We start from the raw sequence: 17,817 nt of genomic DNA, 5'->3' as shown, positions 1-17,817 counted from the left end.
AGAGATGAAATGACTTAAGGCACAGGTGTAGACTTCTTTACAAAATCAAGTGAGGCATAAGTTAGGCTCAAATTTGCTTCCAGTTGTTGGAATTAACTCAGAATTCACAGCTTAAAAGAAATCTAGATGTTTCTCAACATACATCACACATTAGATGCCAAGAAACCCCTTCCAATTGCCTAAAAACTCTTAGAATTTCGCTATCTTTAAGGAACAGTTAAATTTGTTAAAACTTTGTATACTGCCTCAGAACTATATATGAGGATTTAAAGGAAAAACTTTTTTGCATGGGTGTACATCAAAACCTGTAACCCCCAGGCAGAGGTTCACATATTAATACTATACTTACTCCCTTTCTTAACCTAGTTCCCCCACAGATGGTAGATGCATTTTCCCTATCCCCGCGCAACGGGCCTGGTATATTCTGAAACGCAGTGAGAATTTACCCTATTCTGAATTACAGGAAAAAAAACCATCCTGTAGTTCATTGGTATTACCTTTTTATGGGTAAAGCAGCAAACATAAAATAAATTAAACTAATCTTTTGGAGGTTTCAGGACAGGCGGGGTGATAGGAAATGGAAAATAAATACATTTAATGAGTAAGGAAAAAGAGATTTCGTTTGGCTTTTTTTCTTGTGTCAGTGAAGCAAATTTAGCCTGGATTCAAAAATGTACAGCTTGAGCTGCTCCGGGAACACATGAAAATGTCTTATGTTGCTTTCATGTGTGTCTGTATATGCACAAGGACAACAAGCAGACTTCTCTAGAAATGCTATTCCTTATCTTATTTCAAAAAATCAATGCAGTCTTGGAACAGATATATCATTAAAACATAAAAACATTATTTCCATATCTTAATCGTAAATACACGTAGTGACACACATTTTTTGGTTTCGGCTCAAGACAAAACTAGAAGTTCTCCACAAGATAAGTTACTTGCAGTAAAATCAACCACAGCCAGGCAGCACTGCAATGAAGATCCACTCATATCTGAAGTAGGCTGGCCTACCTCAGTATCTTAATCGCAGAAATGAGTTTTAGGCAAGTGTTTGCATAAATATGTCAAATTTTAAATGAACTTTAACTTGTCTCTTTTACAAGTTAGGCATGGACGTCTTTGACACGCACGGTTTGGCTCTAAGCCTACGACAAGGCTAGAATTAGAGGTGAGGACAGAAGCAGTTCCTGTGGTCGAGATGAACTCTGAACAGCAGTCAAAAAGCTAAGGGTGGTCAAAACTCACACGTCTGGATAAGGTGACTGTTTACGTACAATAATCTTGGAGGCACAATGTTAGTCATATGATTGCACCTTCAACTGCCATTCTTCCATTGCCTGGACAAGAGGATTGGGCTGAGAAGACTATATAGGATGAAAGCAAAAATGGCAGAAAACAGGTTTTCTTTCACTCGCTAAAGCTTAGACTAATGAACATAATGAGGTTTCTCTTATTGTGCCCAAAGCATGAAAATAATTATCACTGTGATAAAGGGAAAGGTGTTGCACTAACATTGCATCATTAGTCATTGAAGAAATGCACAGAAAATCTATCAGAATCGAGGCTAGGCATTCAGTTTCATTCTGAGGTGAGGAAATGCAACACCTTCCTAACAGACCAGTAAAGGGCATCACCCTGCAGAGGACAGGAATCCACACAGCTTTTACTTTTTCCCATTGATGCAGGAAGCATAATCTAAGCCACTTTGCTGTCTCTAGTAATATGCTACCAGTCTGCAAATGCCATTTCTGACTGACATCTCATACTTGTAATACATATTATACCTGATAAGCATTGCAATAACACTTCAGAATGTATACTGAAGGCCAGTTCTTCTTACACTCATATTCTTAATCATGCAGAATTACACTTTGTCCTGCAAATAATTCTACTAAAATCAATGGGGTTTCCAGCAATATGAAAATGTTTTTAGTATGAGTAAAGGTACAAATGCAGTATATAATATTATTCTGTATTTGGAATATAATCTATTAACTTGCATGTAAAGATGAAACTTGGGAAACCCGCCCAGTACTGAAACAAAAATTAGGCAACTGTCTACTAGGTCAACAATCCACCAGTTAAAGGAAAACATTGTTAGTAGGGCTTAATGCTCCAGAGAACACTATCCAATCCATAATCCTCTAATTCACCTGGAGAGATTCACCTGGAAATGCAATATTATGGCTTCAAAGGGGGAGTTACAGACAATCAAATAAATCTTATAATCACATGCAATAGTACAAAGCGGATCATAATGGAGACAGCACAGAGAATTTTTGTTAACTCTCTTATATTTCCATTCCACGCTTGTTTTCCTATGTTAACGCTAACAAATGAAATAGAGCTAAGAGGTCACGCAAAGTATCAACTCTCACTGTGAATTAGTACAAGTCAACTTTGGCTTATTTTTCAGGAAAAGATTTCTGTCGTCATATTTTGCTTTCTTCTCCTCTTCCTTTTCCATGGTGATACTAAAAGAAGAGAGAGATTCTGTTTTTGTAGTAAATAGATCTTCAAGGCAGCATCAGGACAATGAGCAGCCACATTTTCAAGGAATCATTTGAGTAGGTCAAAAGAAGGAAATCAATTATATATTCAGTGATAATGACAATAATAAGTGATGGAACTGAGAATGTTCTCTCCAAAGAAGACAAGTCAGCTATTTTGACTTCTACACATCCAGCTCTTCAGGAGGCCATGACTGAGAGGGAAAATACGGCTCCAAGTCTGGAGATGTCGTTGACATGAAAGGTTTGGGAAAGGAGCTGTGAGCCATTTGTCACTGTGAAATTGCAAATTTTATTTTGTAATGGCCTGTTCGGACAGCTTTCTCTGTAAGCCAGAGTGTCTTCTGTGTTATTCAGCTTGAGGCAGACCTCAAGTCTTACAAGTGTAATCATAGAATGAGGAGCCCCATAGCCTCCTTTTCACCAGCTCCAGTTAACAAGAAGGCACTGGTTCAAATAATCACCCTGTTGCACATTCAGGGAAGCTCAAGAGAGAAATTCATGCTCAGCTTTTCTAGAAAATAAATAAGCCTGTAGCTAGTGTGCGAGAACCTTGCAAGCATTAGCAGTAAATCCTTCTGAGCTGGGATTGCAGTTGCCTCAAAGTCTTCAAGTCTCTCAAGTCTTAAAGACATTCCTGATGCTTCTTTGGATGGGATTAATCTGAGCTAATGGAGAACTTCATGCCTGAGCTAGTCATTTCAAAGAAGGTATTCTGAGATACCATCTTCTCCATAGCCAGATCCCTTAGAGAAGGCAGATCAATCACATCCCAAAAGTTCTATTTTCCCCTCAATTACCCTAAAAGAAGCTCAGACAAGCTCTCTGCTCTACCAGCCTGTTTTAAGATACCTCTGCCATAAGGCTATGCCATCTGCAAGGTAATCATTTTGGCATACTAGAAATAAGGGGACAGTACACAAACAAGGAGCTAGGAAGGTTGCAAAATATGAATTTGTAGGCTAAAAATAGTCATGAGGCTACCCTCTCCTCCACCAAAGGGTTCAGTGTGTTGCTGTGAGGTTCAGGCTGGACATTAGAAAAAAAAATTCACAGAAAGGGTCATTGGGCACTGGCAGAGGCTGCCCAGGGAGGGGGGGAGTCACCAACCCTGGAGATATTTTAAAGACGGGTGGATGAGATGCTCAGGGGCATGGTGTAGTGGTTGATAGAAATGGTTGGACTCGATGATCCTGGAGGTCTTTTCCAGCCTAGTGATTCTGTGATTCTGTGTATCTGAGCTTCAGCAAACTCAGTGTTCTTCCTATTACTCTAGTAACCACCATCACACCCCCTGATCTTAGTCCAGAAGCCCACTGACACTGTTGAATTAGAACTGCACGCAGATATTTTGGGATACCTCTGCGGAACCCTGCAACAAGTCTGCTCTAACCATCCCTGCTGACTAGATCGTCTTTGTTTTTCTTTCCCCCAGCAAAGGGAGCGCTTTGTGGGGAGAAATGGTTTTTGGCACAAGATAGCGTTTGCGAATAATTTTTAGCTTTTGATTAGTTAAAAAATAACAATATAAGAAACATCAGAGAATTCACAGTTCAAGCTTCACATTCTAAAAGGGACAATGGACTGAAAGCTGCTATCTCAGATGGGATATTTAATCTTAAATGGGAACTGTAACTTAAATAGGAGAGCTTATTGAAACACAAACTTAACTTTCAGTCAGTAATAAGTATATGAAATCAAAATTTGAGATGCATTTGAGTATATTAAGTATTTGAATAGGGTCCGAGTGTGTGTATATAATACTTAGCATTGATATTTGACTATATTACAATTAAATAAGAGCTATAAACCCATGTATTGTATTAGGGCCAAAACACCACATTTTTGGCAAAAAAAATGTAGACCTACTTTACTATAAAGAGATGGATTCTCATTTAAGTAAACCACTGTAAGTGGCATCAGGCTACATTTGACTTTGGAATCCTACAAGTTTTTCACAAGATTTAGTACTGTGTGCCTTCCTGTTGTTAAAATTTAATCCAAACAAAAATTGGGTGTACATGTCTTCATCTGTGAAAAGATTTAGAGCTCTGAAGTCACACTCCTTTTGAGAAATTTATTAAAATTATTACTACTTTTAAAAAAAAATCTTCTTAGGCATATAAATAGGATTAAATCCTGATTGACTTTTTTACACGTACACCGAATTCCTGATTCTTTGATTGCAGCTCTAGCAGGAACACCATTCAAAAAATTATAAAGGATCCAAAATGCAGTAGTGGAAGTGATTCCTGGCACCTGCAGGAACAACCAGCACTTTTCTCCAGTCTCTGAGTCTTCAGATCTTTAATCAAAGTTAATACTTTTCTTTGGTTTCAGTTTTGCCATAATCTTATCTGTTCCCAAACTAACTTGGGTTGTATTTGATAGAATTGTGTTTAACTGAATTGTTTGTAAAATGTGCAGTGCTGACTTATGCAAACTTAGTTAAAATGAAAAGCATCATAAGTACTGACTAACTGATTGATAATTAATTACAATGCAATTGATATTGTTTAATCAGAAAGTTCAGTTGCTTCAAGCATTGGAGAAAGAAGAGGTGGTTCTGAATAATACTTTTTTTTTAAAAATGACATTGATTCATCTGGTATGCTCAGTAAAAAAATTTAGTGAAAGATGATAACAGAATTCTGAGTGAGTCTACTCATTAGAAATAGTTAAAATATATCAGATATTTTACACTGTTTACAAGGCAAACAGAAATGACTACAAATACTACTAGCTATGGAATTCAATAAACCATTAATAACATTAAATTAGAAAATGTTTCCAACATTTTTTGGTACAAATAAGCAGTCCACTTTCTTTAACGAATACATTGACTGAAGTCTTTTTGAAAGGCCCAAATACACATTTAGAGACAGGCACGATTGTATATATAGCATGTCACTTATTGCTTAAAATAAAAACAGATCAGAAAACTATATGAAATGAAAGTTTATTGTTGTCAAAAACATAATTTAACAGAAAGCCTCTCTTAAAATCCCGTTCTGAACAGAACAATCCTGCCTCCCCTCCAAACAAAGTTTAAAGGAAGAAGAGAACAGGAGCCCTTATAAATCTGGCTACCTAAAGGAATAGTAGCTTTCCCATTTCTACGTGATTGAGAAGGGATTCTGAGATGGACGGATACTTGCAAGTTTAAGCTTGTTCTTGAGTAGCTGGTCGGTGAGCCAAAGCCATAACAAGTACTTTTTTGATGCTGATGGGTCATTCCTTTATATTGAACATTCAAAGTTCTAAGTTTTATTGCAAGAAAGAAATACATGACTAATTATTTAGGCTCCCTTCCTGTATTTTGGAGGGCATTTTTCAGAGAAAACAGTGTGCTTTTTGATACATAAAAGTATCTCCCACTTACAAGCCAACAAGCACACAAATTTCTGGCTAGATCTTACTCAAATGACATTTATTGAAACTTTCATGAAAGAATGGCCATTCTTATCATTATTCTTTCCTGCTCCAAAGCTATCCTGATCCACAAAATTGCCATACATCATTAGGTTAGGAAACCAGTTTTGCCCATTGCTAGTCTCATGACATTAAGGCTTTCGGTTGCTAGAATTGTGTTTACTTGAGAATCTTGTATGTCATTTAAAAACTATGTTTCTGCTTCTGGCCCTCACTGTTTCAGTGAAAAGCTAGAAAACATGAACTCAAGGGACTCAAAAGGCAGAACAGAAATAAAAAGACAAATAAATAAAATAAAAGTATCTTTGTAGTTATAATGATCTCATGAATTTGATGTCAATATCTTGATTTTCTTAGTCCAGATTCATTGGGTTTTTTTCATGTTGCAACAGAAGAAAAATTTGGAGTAACACAACCATACTTTCTGCTTTATAGCTGTGCAACTTGTGTTCGCTCCTTCCCCCTTCTCAATAGGAATTCAGGTTAGGCTATACTTGGAAGCTGGTTTAATGCTGCTGTGGAATGGCCAGCAAGTGTCACTATAGACTGAAGCAAAGTTTGTCTCTCCTTTGTAACTAAAAATGACAATGTTTGAGGCATTCAGGAGCACTGAAAGTTGGTGGCGTGAGTAACAAAATGGCTCTGCAGACTGGCGGCACATTGTGTTACAAATGGATCACAGAGTGGACCAAAGCATACCGTGTTCTTTCCACAAAACCAAGAAACATGGGACCTTACATAAGCTGGGTAATGACCTTAACTTTTAATACTATAGTAAATCTAATCTCTAAATATGCTGATAATAATGGGAAAAAAGTCAGCCAAACATAGTCAGCAAGATTAAAAATTTGAATATAAACAAGAAACAGAGATTAACACAAGGAAGCACCCTGTTTTCATCACATATGAAAATGGAATATACTGAGAAGTAACCTAGAGGAAGGAAATGCTGACTTTTGGCTAGCGCCAAAGATGAGGGTAAATATAGCTGGATGCTACCCTAACACAGCCATTGACTCTCCAGGTGAAAACCTGGAAAAGTCATTTAATTTCCTTGTATTATAGTTCCCTAATTTCTTAAAATGAGCTAACTATAATCATCTTAAAGGTTTAGAGAGGCTTAGTTTATTAATGTTTGTACAGCACGTACAAGTCCTTGGCTGGATAGTATTGTAGAAATGCTAAGTATTAGGATTGCACAGCAATATCCCAAAAGAAAAGTAATGCAGTAGTACATTCTTTAATAAAAAGAATACTTGAATTAACAAGGCATGATCTTTTATAAAAGAAAACAAAGAAGTCAAAATAATTTCCTACTAGTGAATTTAAAAAAAGACCTCTCCTCCCACCACCTTGTTCTCGTCTTGAGTCTGAACTGCATGTGACATACACTCAATTCATCCTCCAACTGCAACATGAAAGGAAAACACCTGAAAAATGAAATAACTGTTTTTCCTAAGGCATAAGTGTAATTTGAAGCATAATACTATGGAATGAAAATCAACAGCATTGTTGAGTTTATTTTATTAAAAATGTTTCTCTGTATACAGTGGTTATGTATATAATTGGGATGGTATAGTACAATAAATTTCCATTAAGAAACAATGATTCACTTACCACAGTGAAAGCAGTAATAAGGTTAAATTCTTAAGTTAAGTGGAAAGGTAGTCAAACTAAAGCCCAGCAGGTTTCCTACTAGAGGCATAGCTAATGTTTTTGAAAATGTTCTAAATGTTCTTTCTCAAATATATGTATTACACATCGCAGTATTGTTAATTATATCCATTTTCTCTTTTATACACTTCCCCAGGAGATTAGTGAAGAATGGAAAACTTACTTATAGGGGAGTTCAAATTTAATGAGACAAAGATGGTTTAATATATATCACAAAGTGACGTGCTCTCAGCATATTTGAGAGGTAATTATTTTTTCATATTCTAATGGCTACCATGTTGAAAATAATTAGTGTATTATTTATGTAGTTAATAGATAATCAGCTGAGTAATTAAATACTCTGGTTACATCATGGTGGGTGATACTATCCTGTTTAACACCTCTAGAGCTCTGGTCATATATATTATATTAAAATCTCTATATATAAATATATAATATATACTAAAATAAGTAATTTGAGAGATTTATGCACATTCAAAATATGCAAGTAACACTGTTAAATATAATATTTCCGCTCACATACATCTATAAAAGTCTTAGTCGTATGTATATAAACGTATACTGAAAACCAAGTTGGTCTGAAATTATATTTTCAAATCCATCGTTATGTGCTGAAATAAATACCACAATTTTCCACAGAAATAAGAACATCCAGCATTTCCTATGAAAAACATGGATCTATTGCTGTGAATTTCTGCAAGTCTATCAACAGCCCTTCATAATCACTAGCTTTGAAGTTTGCTGATAGAACAAACAGAACTAGCATGATTTTTTCCCCATTAGCAGAAAGACAAAAATCATTAAAAAACCCCAAACAGCATGGATGTAATAAAAAAACCTTAAAATTGCATTCAAAGGGACATGCTCAGGAACCTGAAAAACACCCCACCAACCCTACCTACATTGACACAACCTTCTCACTAATCCTCATGATTGGAAAAGGAAGAGATAAAGAATGACCGGTTAGGAAGACTGTCATTTTTATGCTCTCATTTTCCTGAACACTTATATGAAAAAGTATTTGTTTAGAAGTGTTTGCAACATGCCCTTTGAGGTGAGTATTTGATAAATTGTCCATCACCTGAAGAGTGCTGTTGCCCTGGACACACTGATGTACTAGTGGAAGGTAAAAACCTCTTTACCTCTAAAGCTCAACAATTACTTGTGATTCCTTTCTTATTCTTTGGTCAAAGATCACTTGCAGAGTAAAGTGACCTGTAACGATGACTTAGGTGAGGGTTTATTTAGAAGTGATAGCTATGAACAGAAGAAAATCACATGGTTCTAAATCACATGGCTCTGCCAGGTCTGTCTGCTAACTTAATAGCTCTCTTTCCTAAACGGTCCCACTACTTTTGGGGAATGGAACAATACATACAGTCTCCATTAAGTCAACTGCAAAGCTGAATGCTGATTTTCAGCTTATCCATCTGTATATAGTATTGTGACTACAATTTTTTTGCCCTCCTTTCCATAAACCTTCAGGTTTAGGCTAAAGGTGTGGCCTAGATTAATGTAAATCTTACAGTGTCTTTCTCCACATATCTATTCATCCCAAACTTGATTGTTTTCTCATGTATGCTAAATTTATATCTCTTGTAAATGTGACCTAAAATAGGCTATTCTTGACTCATATGTGCAGGGAAATAGGCTATCAAACTGATGGACATAAAATATATTAATTAAATTAACTGATGTTCCCTACCCATGGCAGTGGGGTTGGAACCAGATGATCTTTAAGGTCCCTTCCAACCGAAACTATTCTATGATTCTATGTAGGGAGTGAAATCCAGAGTGAAGCTTTTCATAACAAAACTCAGCTTTATAGTGAAGTGAAATGAAACAATATTATTGCCTTTCCAACTGCAGTGTGATTAACGCTCTAAAGCTCTCTTTTGCAAAAAGCCTAAGGAATAAATGTTATTGTAAAGATTCAATAAAATCAACATGAATGAACATATAGTGCAAAAAAAGAAGGTGAAAATACGAATAGATGATTACATATGTACATGCATTGCATTACGTTATGTATAAGATAAATATTTTATCCTACCATAAAGAGGAGTCTCTCTATGAAAACTATGATTGTTTTTTTATTACCTTAAAATATTGCAGTTGTTTCTCAGTATTCATTGTTCCTTCATTTTCTTGTCTCAGACAGGAATTGAAGATGAAAAGCTCTGTATCTCTCAGCCACCCTTTCAGTTCTTTGATCCTGACCTCCAGCTGCCTTACCAGGCTGCCGCTTTCAGGCGAGAGCAGGTCACGTGGACCTAACCCACTGTGCCCTACCATTGTGTCTTGGATCTTCTCTCCTAGGGTTTTCTAATGCATCAGATAAAGAAAACATAGATTAGTCTTATGTACCAAAACATATACAGGTTAATGTGCAACAAGACGCATCTGTTAAATGACTAGAGATGGGGGGGGGGGTTAATAATTACTACTAATACCCATCAATTCCATTCTTTGTTTCCTTGTTTCAATCAATTTCATTTTTTGTATCCTTGTTTTGCACTCACACTGTTCTCTCTGGGTCACTGACACTGCTGGAAGCATGATAAATCAATGTTTATTAAGAACAACTATGAACAGAGGCGACAAAATGGTATGGAACTTTTTAAAGTAGGAATTTGTCTGTGGCTTTAGATCGTGAGGCTCACCAGTTTCAACAGAAAATATGACAAGCGCTGAGTTCACCAAACTCTAATCCAAGGTACTGTCTAATTTTGGGGGAAAACGCTGAAATAATGAAACATTTTCTGAGGTATCAACTGTCAGATTGCTATTTCCAAACTTGTAGACCTGGAGCTGTATACAGGAGAAGTTTGGTCACAAAAGAGTTCATGTGCTTTTAAAAGCAGAGAAACTTGTTCAGATGCCAATAAGCTAGAAATTGCAAAGCCTCGATGTTCCTGAACATCGGGCCAATTATTTAGGCAACTAAATTCGGATTTAAGTTCTCCACGTTAAGCATCCACTTTAAAAATAATGAACCAGAATAAACATTCACCTCTGATTGCTAATGAAACTAATTTACCACAGCCTTTCAAGGTAGCATTCCTAACAAAAGAACTACTGAATAATATTTTGATAGTGGATGCTGTGAACATAATGAATATTCTGAAGAGGCCGGGGATAGAAAGTTACCTTCCTTTTTCAGTATTTTTAAAGGCAATCCTTTAACATTGCAAGGGAGAAACGCTGTTGCCTGTTTTTTCTATGCCAAGCAGTATTTTATCTGACCTATAAGAGGCTGTCGGGCTGACACTTATTATAAGCACTAGATCCGTGTTACTGATTGTAGAATATTGGATATACACTGTCAATCACATCCAATAACCTTTCAAACTGATAATTAGTAGTGGTTAATTGTTGTAACATGAAGATAAAGTTTTAGGTGACCCAAAATGCCTCTGCTGAAAATGCACGTTTAGAAAGTTACTGGAATATAATTTACAACAATGAAGTTAGCTTCCAAAAATAAGCTTTAAAACACAAATAAAATTAGATCAACAGACATTAATCTACTGTGTGGCATTCTGTAAATAACATCTTTAGGAGGTCATAACTGAAAAACATGCTTTCTTGGCAACACCCTTCTATTTGCATGGTGCAGATATTGATAATTTGAAGACCCTCAGTGGAATCCAGCACTAGCTATTGTTTTTATGCTGTAACAAAAGTAGCAGCAGGAGGTGAAATCAATGCCCTTGGAGGGTAGGGTCACAAAAAAGAATTTATTGCCACTTTTTTGTTCTGGAACAGTTTGCAATCATAAATTCTTCATAAACAGAATACTTCAGAGAATGGTCCGTCTTCATAAATATACGACAGAGGACATCAATTTCATTTAATTCACAATTTGTGTCAGCACAGCAGATGCCAATGCCTGCCTTGATAGGGTTGTTTAATATGCAATTGAGACAGAGTAATATTCAGCACAGGGGACAAAATTTCACAGATTAAACTGTACGCACCACTGACATTTCATTCTAATGTATTTCCATTCCACACTGTTCACCTTAGATGAAAGTAATATTAAAAACCATATCCCTCTATTTTACCATTGTTAGAAGTTAAAATCCTTGTCTTTAATTTTTTTCATGCCAATTAAAACCTAATCATGCCAATTAAAACAGTATGCCTAGCGCTGTTAGTTTCTGCAGAGGTTTTTATTAAATTAAACAAAACTCTATCAAACTCTGCTTATTATTCATGAAATTGCATTTAGCAGGAAAACTGTAATAGTTATATTTTATATTTCTGTAAATGCTGAAAATAATGGCAGAGATTTATTTTGATTTTAAAATACTCAGAAGCGGAGAGCTTCCGTTTTTTTAAGAAAGCGTTTTTCAGGATTTTTAAAATTAGGATCAGTTAATTACTTATCTCATAGTTTTATATCCTACCAGTTATAAACAGTGCCACTGAATTAACCTGATTAAATAAATCAAAAAGTCAGAAATGTAAGGCTTATAACTGAAATGATTTTAAAAATACAAGTTTTCGTGATCAGATGTAAAAGAATAGATTAATAATTCCATTTTATTAGTAAATCTATTCATGTTCAAGTACTTTTAAAATTCTTGTGGTGACGCTGCAGATTAAAATTAAAAAGTAATAAGCTTACTAGTCATAAGACAACTTTTAACATTTTTTGGGCAGTTTGCATATTTAGAGAATCAATCTATTAGAAACAACTGTGCTGAATTAAAAGAGCCCCACCCTCTGTTAAATGGCTATTGCATTACTAAATAAGCTAAAGTGACACAAGTCAGTATTTAAAATGCTGTTGGCTGGCTGCATGTATAGCTTACTCATAACATTTTGGAAATTTTTTTTTAAACTAAGATAATCGCATGTAAAATTATGCAATGTAACTGTATTGCTAATATCACACATCTATAATTAATCATTTAAAGTAATTTATAAATTTGTCTGGCCTTTGATTTGCAGTGAAGGCAATTAAGGAGAGAAGTGGATGGAAAAATATATAGTTTGACCTCTCGCTTTCTCTCAGTTGTTTTACAACAATAGGACAACAGTGTCTCCTGCACGGTGCCATCATTGGTCTCTGGGTAACAGAATCACTATATTGCTTTTTTTGCCAGATTCTTGTATTTTACTCTTTGGCTAGAACCCAGCCTATCATAGCGTGAAATGAATTACATGAAACTTTTTTGGCTTTTGTTAAAAGTGAGCTGAATACAGCAGCATGAAACACATCCTGGCTGTATTCTTAGCTTCAGGTATTTAGATTTGTACCGAATCTGCATATTTGCTTTTGAGCCATCAGTGTGACCTGAAATATGCAGTGACAACCCCACTTTTCATCTTAAGGGTATAGTAAATAGTTAAACAGTAGATGTCTCTAACATGTACCTTCAGAATAAATTCTATTAACATTCACTCAAGCATGACAGTCAGTGTATATCAGATATACTGCATTATAGTTGACTTGGTGCATACCCATAATACACGGCATATTTTACTTACATTTTTTATGTATTAAAGAACTAAAATTATTAAAGTCAGACAGGAGACAAGCATGGAATAAAAAAAATCAACAGAAGAGGAAAATACTATCAAGTTTTTATAACAGCATGAGTAATTTGAAACGTACGTGGTGAATTGAAAGAGAGAGATATTTGTACCTCAAATTAGAAATCAGACAGACAGCGTACTTCAACACACAAAAATGTACACATAACCCACAAACAGTAATAAAAATGCAAATACCCCAAGCAGTTCCCATTTTTCATTAATTGAATCCACTTTTTCAAGGAGATCATTTGGTAGTAAAACACCACTTTTCTTCAGAGCTTCAACCTTACTAAGCAGTTCCATCTTTTTCGGGTGCCTGATTGACATTTCTACATTGTATCTCTAAAATGAAAAGAAATGGATAATATTAGCTACGGTGAAGAGTTTTCTCTACAAAAAATTAGTCTTTGATTCTGCGTGCCCAGCTATGATCATGTTCACTATGGCATTTTTTAATTTTATTTTTTTAAAGCACACAACCTTCTCATTGATATATCATAAGATATTGAGGTACCAAGCACATTGCGTTCTGGGTGACGTATCTATGCAGGCAGTTAGCAATTGATTACATACAGTAGTATTCATTCACTCACAATATTCACTTGTACAGTAATATTCACTAACTCTCTTTCATCTGAAGTTCGATCTGCCTTTGTCTCATTCAAGTCAATGGCATCGTATTTTTCAAATATGTTAGTTTAGCACATAATGCAAAGCTCTCCATTGGGGAAAAAGAAAAAAAAAATAGCAACAAGGAAATAATTTCATAATTATGTTTCCTGAACAGTTTGTTTCTTCTCTCTCTCTCTTTCTTTCTCTCTCATTGTGGGTTCTGTCTCATATATAGGTCTGAAACACCATTACATGCAAAAATGTTAGACATAATTCCCTTATAACGCAATACCAGTAACTTGATTTTTATTGCATCAACCAACAGGAACAGGGAAATGGCACTCACAAACGAGAACAGTCATAATGTTCATACAGTTCAATTTTTTCTTCAAGCTGAAACTACCTCTTATTTCCTGCATTGTTATTTATTGTTAAAAAAAAATGACAGAGAAAACAGGAGTAGAAACAGGAGCTTCTTTCAAAATTACTTCAATATGACTTTTAAAATATTTTACCTTTATATTTCTTATATATGCTATAAAAATTTATTCCAATCTACAGACACATGGGCAAATAAATCTCTTTAAAACCTGTATTACCTAAAAATCTGAATTGAGTATTAAATATAATAGTTACTGTAGTGACTAATTATGTTTTAGTACCTGGTACAGTAAATGAAAAAATAAAATTTAACACATGGGAATCCATTCATACATATACTCTACATACAGTTAAGTGAATTCCCTCTCTCTCTTATGTATAAAAACATTCACAGAAATAGAACTTCAGATACAGCCAATAACGCACCCTTTCCTGAAAGAGAATTCAGCACGTATTCTTACAAAGGTATTTGTAAGATATGCATAAATTATGCATAGCTATTAGAAAATTGCATCCTAAATATTAAGCTTTCTTTGCTTTATGTTCAGTCAAGAAAACTGCTATAGCAGCTCATACTGAAAATGTTAATAAATGGGCTAAGTACGAAAAATTAAAATAGATTAAGGAATGTTTAAAACATGGTGCCTTTGCCAGATCCAAGAACATGCTCTGTAGGAAAACAAAGCAAAAATACAATTGGAGCCAGCTTAAAGAAAACAATGAAGGTGTGAAATCACTGTTTCAGCTAACAGGTCCTCAGCATTTCCATGCATATGTTTGCATATTGTTGGTTTCATATTTTAATCTCTCATTTACACAACACATGCACATCATTTGTATTATGTAAACTTCAGCAAATATTAGTCATTTGTGAATCATAGAGCAAATGTTTTAAATGAGGTGATTTAAACCATTTCTCCTTATTAATGAACACTGATCAGGTGCCAGCGTATCCAAAATTACATGAATATGCATAGTAAAAAACAAGGAATTGTTGATAAAGAACTTGCCTTTCGATACTTGTACTGCAGCTCAGGTTTTAGGGATGTACAGCAGCAGGTATCAACTAGGTCTGGCACTAAGGGACTGGATCCGCCAAGAGGCAACACCATTTTATTGGACTAACATATTCAACAAGTAAGCTTCTTGGTTTGGTATTATTGCCTATTCAGCCAGAATGGTTACTGGAGGAGATTATAATCTTCTTTATGTAATCTGATTTCTATTTAAAGATGATATAGCTGAAAAGGATTTGCATAATTATTTCCATAAGTACATGTAATATCAAGGGGAATCCAGAGCCCAATTTGCTAGGCACTGAAATCCAGTTTGTGCTACTCCCTTCCTTTTGTCAAGTGAATTAATAGACTGAGGGAGTCCTCTAGCTGTGTGACACTGGTGCAGGCACAGCTAGTTAATGCTCATCACCTGTTCCAGGCTGGCAGTCGCTGCTGCCTGGACTGGGGCTGGATATGTTCCTGAACAGATCCAAAATGATGGAGAAATAAAATACATTGCATGTTTCATAACTACGGTGCTCTTGTTAACACAGAAGACGTTTCATTTAATTTTGGACTAGATAAAACAATTCAGCGCAGCATAATCCAAATAGTGTGACAGATGTTATAAAATGCTATTACATTAAAAAATAAATAAGCTAGATTTGATGTACGTGCTCTGTCTTTGTCACCGTGTAACCTACTGTATAAACAAGCACGATGAAAGTGCTGATTGATAGAAAATGCATTATACTGTAACTGCAAAAGATGAAAGAATTCAGTTCATTATTAGATGTATTGGTATGTGATTGAGAGTCAGTATTGTTTCACTCTTGGATATTTAACATGCAGTGTGTATTTAAAGGAAGAGCTTAATGTACAGGAGGTACAGTTTGAGAACTGATAGCACGAGATGCTATTGCTAATGCTATTTTTTAATCCATTAAACACCTACACTCCAAGCAATTGCATGGAAAAATTAGCTACCAGTTCTATCAGTGCTGCACTACCATAGCCTGGTAGGACTACTTAATCCTTTGCTGAGAAGATAATTCAATCTTCAGATTCATTCTTTCCTCAGCTTTAAGTGAGCAGAGGCTGCTCCATTGTGACAGTCTGTGGATGCTATGATATAGATTACTGCTTAACAGCCAAAAATGAGATTAAGAAAATTAAAGTAAAAGGTTTCTTGCAACAGTCACAATAATAAATAAAATAGTAATATTTCATCTCCCACACCACCTGTCATATTAAAAAAAAATAGGCAACTCCCCCCCCCCCCCAAACAACAATACACTGGAAAAACTGCAAAATATTTACAGCATGATTAGCTGTGTGCATGCCTGGCTGGTTTTGTGTTCCCAAACCCACTCAAAAGAAATCCAAAACATTGTTATGTAAGTTAAATAATTTTGCCTTTTTATTCCTTCTTACTCAATGCAATCAATAGTTCCCAAAGGACAAATAGTGGAATTTAAAAAAGAGCAGCAGTGTTTATCTGTGAATAAGTTTGGCAAAAATATTTAAACCACGAGAAGTTGAATTCCAAAACAAAGCAAGTTAAAATCTTACTTTCCCTGATAAAAATATTCTAAGAAAATCCAGGCAGTCTTGATTAAGACACATTTTTTTTGACACTTTATACTAAATTATGCCTCTTTTTTTCTTTTTTTTTTTTTTTTCTCTCTTTAAAAAATTATATAAAACATTTTTTGTGTGAAAAATCACACCCGAAAATTCTGCCCAAATGGAGGCTGGAACAATGCCTTGTAACAGTGTTAATTGTCACCATGGAAACCAGAAGAATAAGCCATTTTGAAACTGGTATAGAAGGCACACATTGAGCAACTCAAGCATTTTTCAGCCTCCCTCAGTGTTAAGGAACAAGATGCCTAGTCACTGAGAGGTCAGAGAAAGAAATCATCATGAAAGGTTCGTAGATGTGTACTGTCTGGTAAACAATAAAAAAATCTGTACACAGTTAACAACTCAGTAAGACTGCGCACTGCATCTTTCAGAAAGAGAAACACCACAAAAAGATGATCAGGACTGGGGTGCAGATTCCAACCCCTGAGCAAAACTTTAGGGCAATATTATGCGAACCTTGCCCCTAAAGCTCCCTGGGAATTCTGTTGTTGTAATAAAACTTCAGAAGAGGAAAGAAAAAAAAAAAAAAGAAAAAAAAAAAAAAGCCTGCATGATGGAATTCAAAATAATGCTCTAAAAGCACACAGAGAGATTAAGACATCCATTGTAAGACTTTTGTATGGTGCTTCTGTTGGTTATAGTGAAAAGAGACTAGACATACTGAACACACAGTGGAACTATGGCTACGAAGTACAGAAGAATTAAGCCAGTGAACTTTCTCCATTATTGGAATAAGGGTGCGCTGTTTGTCGATGTTCTGCATTCCATCATTCACACACTAACAAAATATCTTCAGTCAAACGGCACTGTATGATACACAACGGAGACCAGAACTGAGGGACCTGCAGTTTTAGTTTTACCTGGATTGGATCTCTAAATTTTAAAAGCTTCCCTTTCAGGGTGTTTTCACTGCTTCAGACACAAATACATACACATGCGCGTTCAGCCCCTGTATCTGCACGCACAGTCAGCATTGGCACACATCTGCAAAATACACTGCACGCTTAAAATTGAGT

At 35.5% G+C, this 17,817-nt stretch overlaps 1 protein-coding gene across 5 annotated transcripts in view; it reads right to left on the bottom strand.

Annotated features, from left to right (window-relative positions):
* Positions 1-17,817, bottom strand: part of AKAP6 (A-kinase anchoring protein 6) — a 273,822-nt gene that overhangs the window by 36,929 nt on the left and 219,076 nt on the right. For all 5 annotated transcript variants that reach the window (XM_054067984.1, XM_054067987.1, XM_054067986.1 and 2 more), the window contains exons 10-11: positions 13,359-13,505; positions 9,717-9,941 (exon numbers count right to left, since the gene is read on the bottom strand). In XM_054067984.1, coding sequence (XP_053923959.1) covers positions 9,717-9,941; positions 13,359-13,505 — 372 coding nt within the window. The remainder of the gene's footprint in view (positions 1-9,716; positions 9,942-13,358; positions 13,506-17,817) is intronic.

Source organism: Cuculus canorus, chromosome 5, assembly GCF_017976375.1.
Source record: "Cuculus canorus isolate bCucCan1 chromosome 5, bCucCan1.pri, whole genome shotgun sequence".
In the NCBI taxonomy this organism is placed as follows: Eukaryota; Metazoa; Chordata; class Aves; order Cuculiformes; family Cuculidae; genus Cuculus; species Cuculus canorus.
This window is presented reverse-complemented; position numbering and strand designations above follow the sequence as displayed.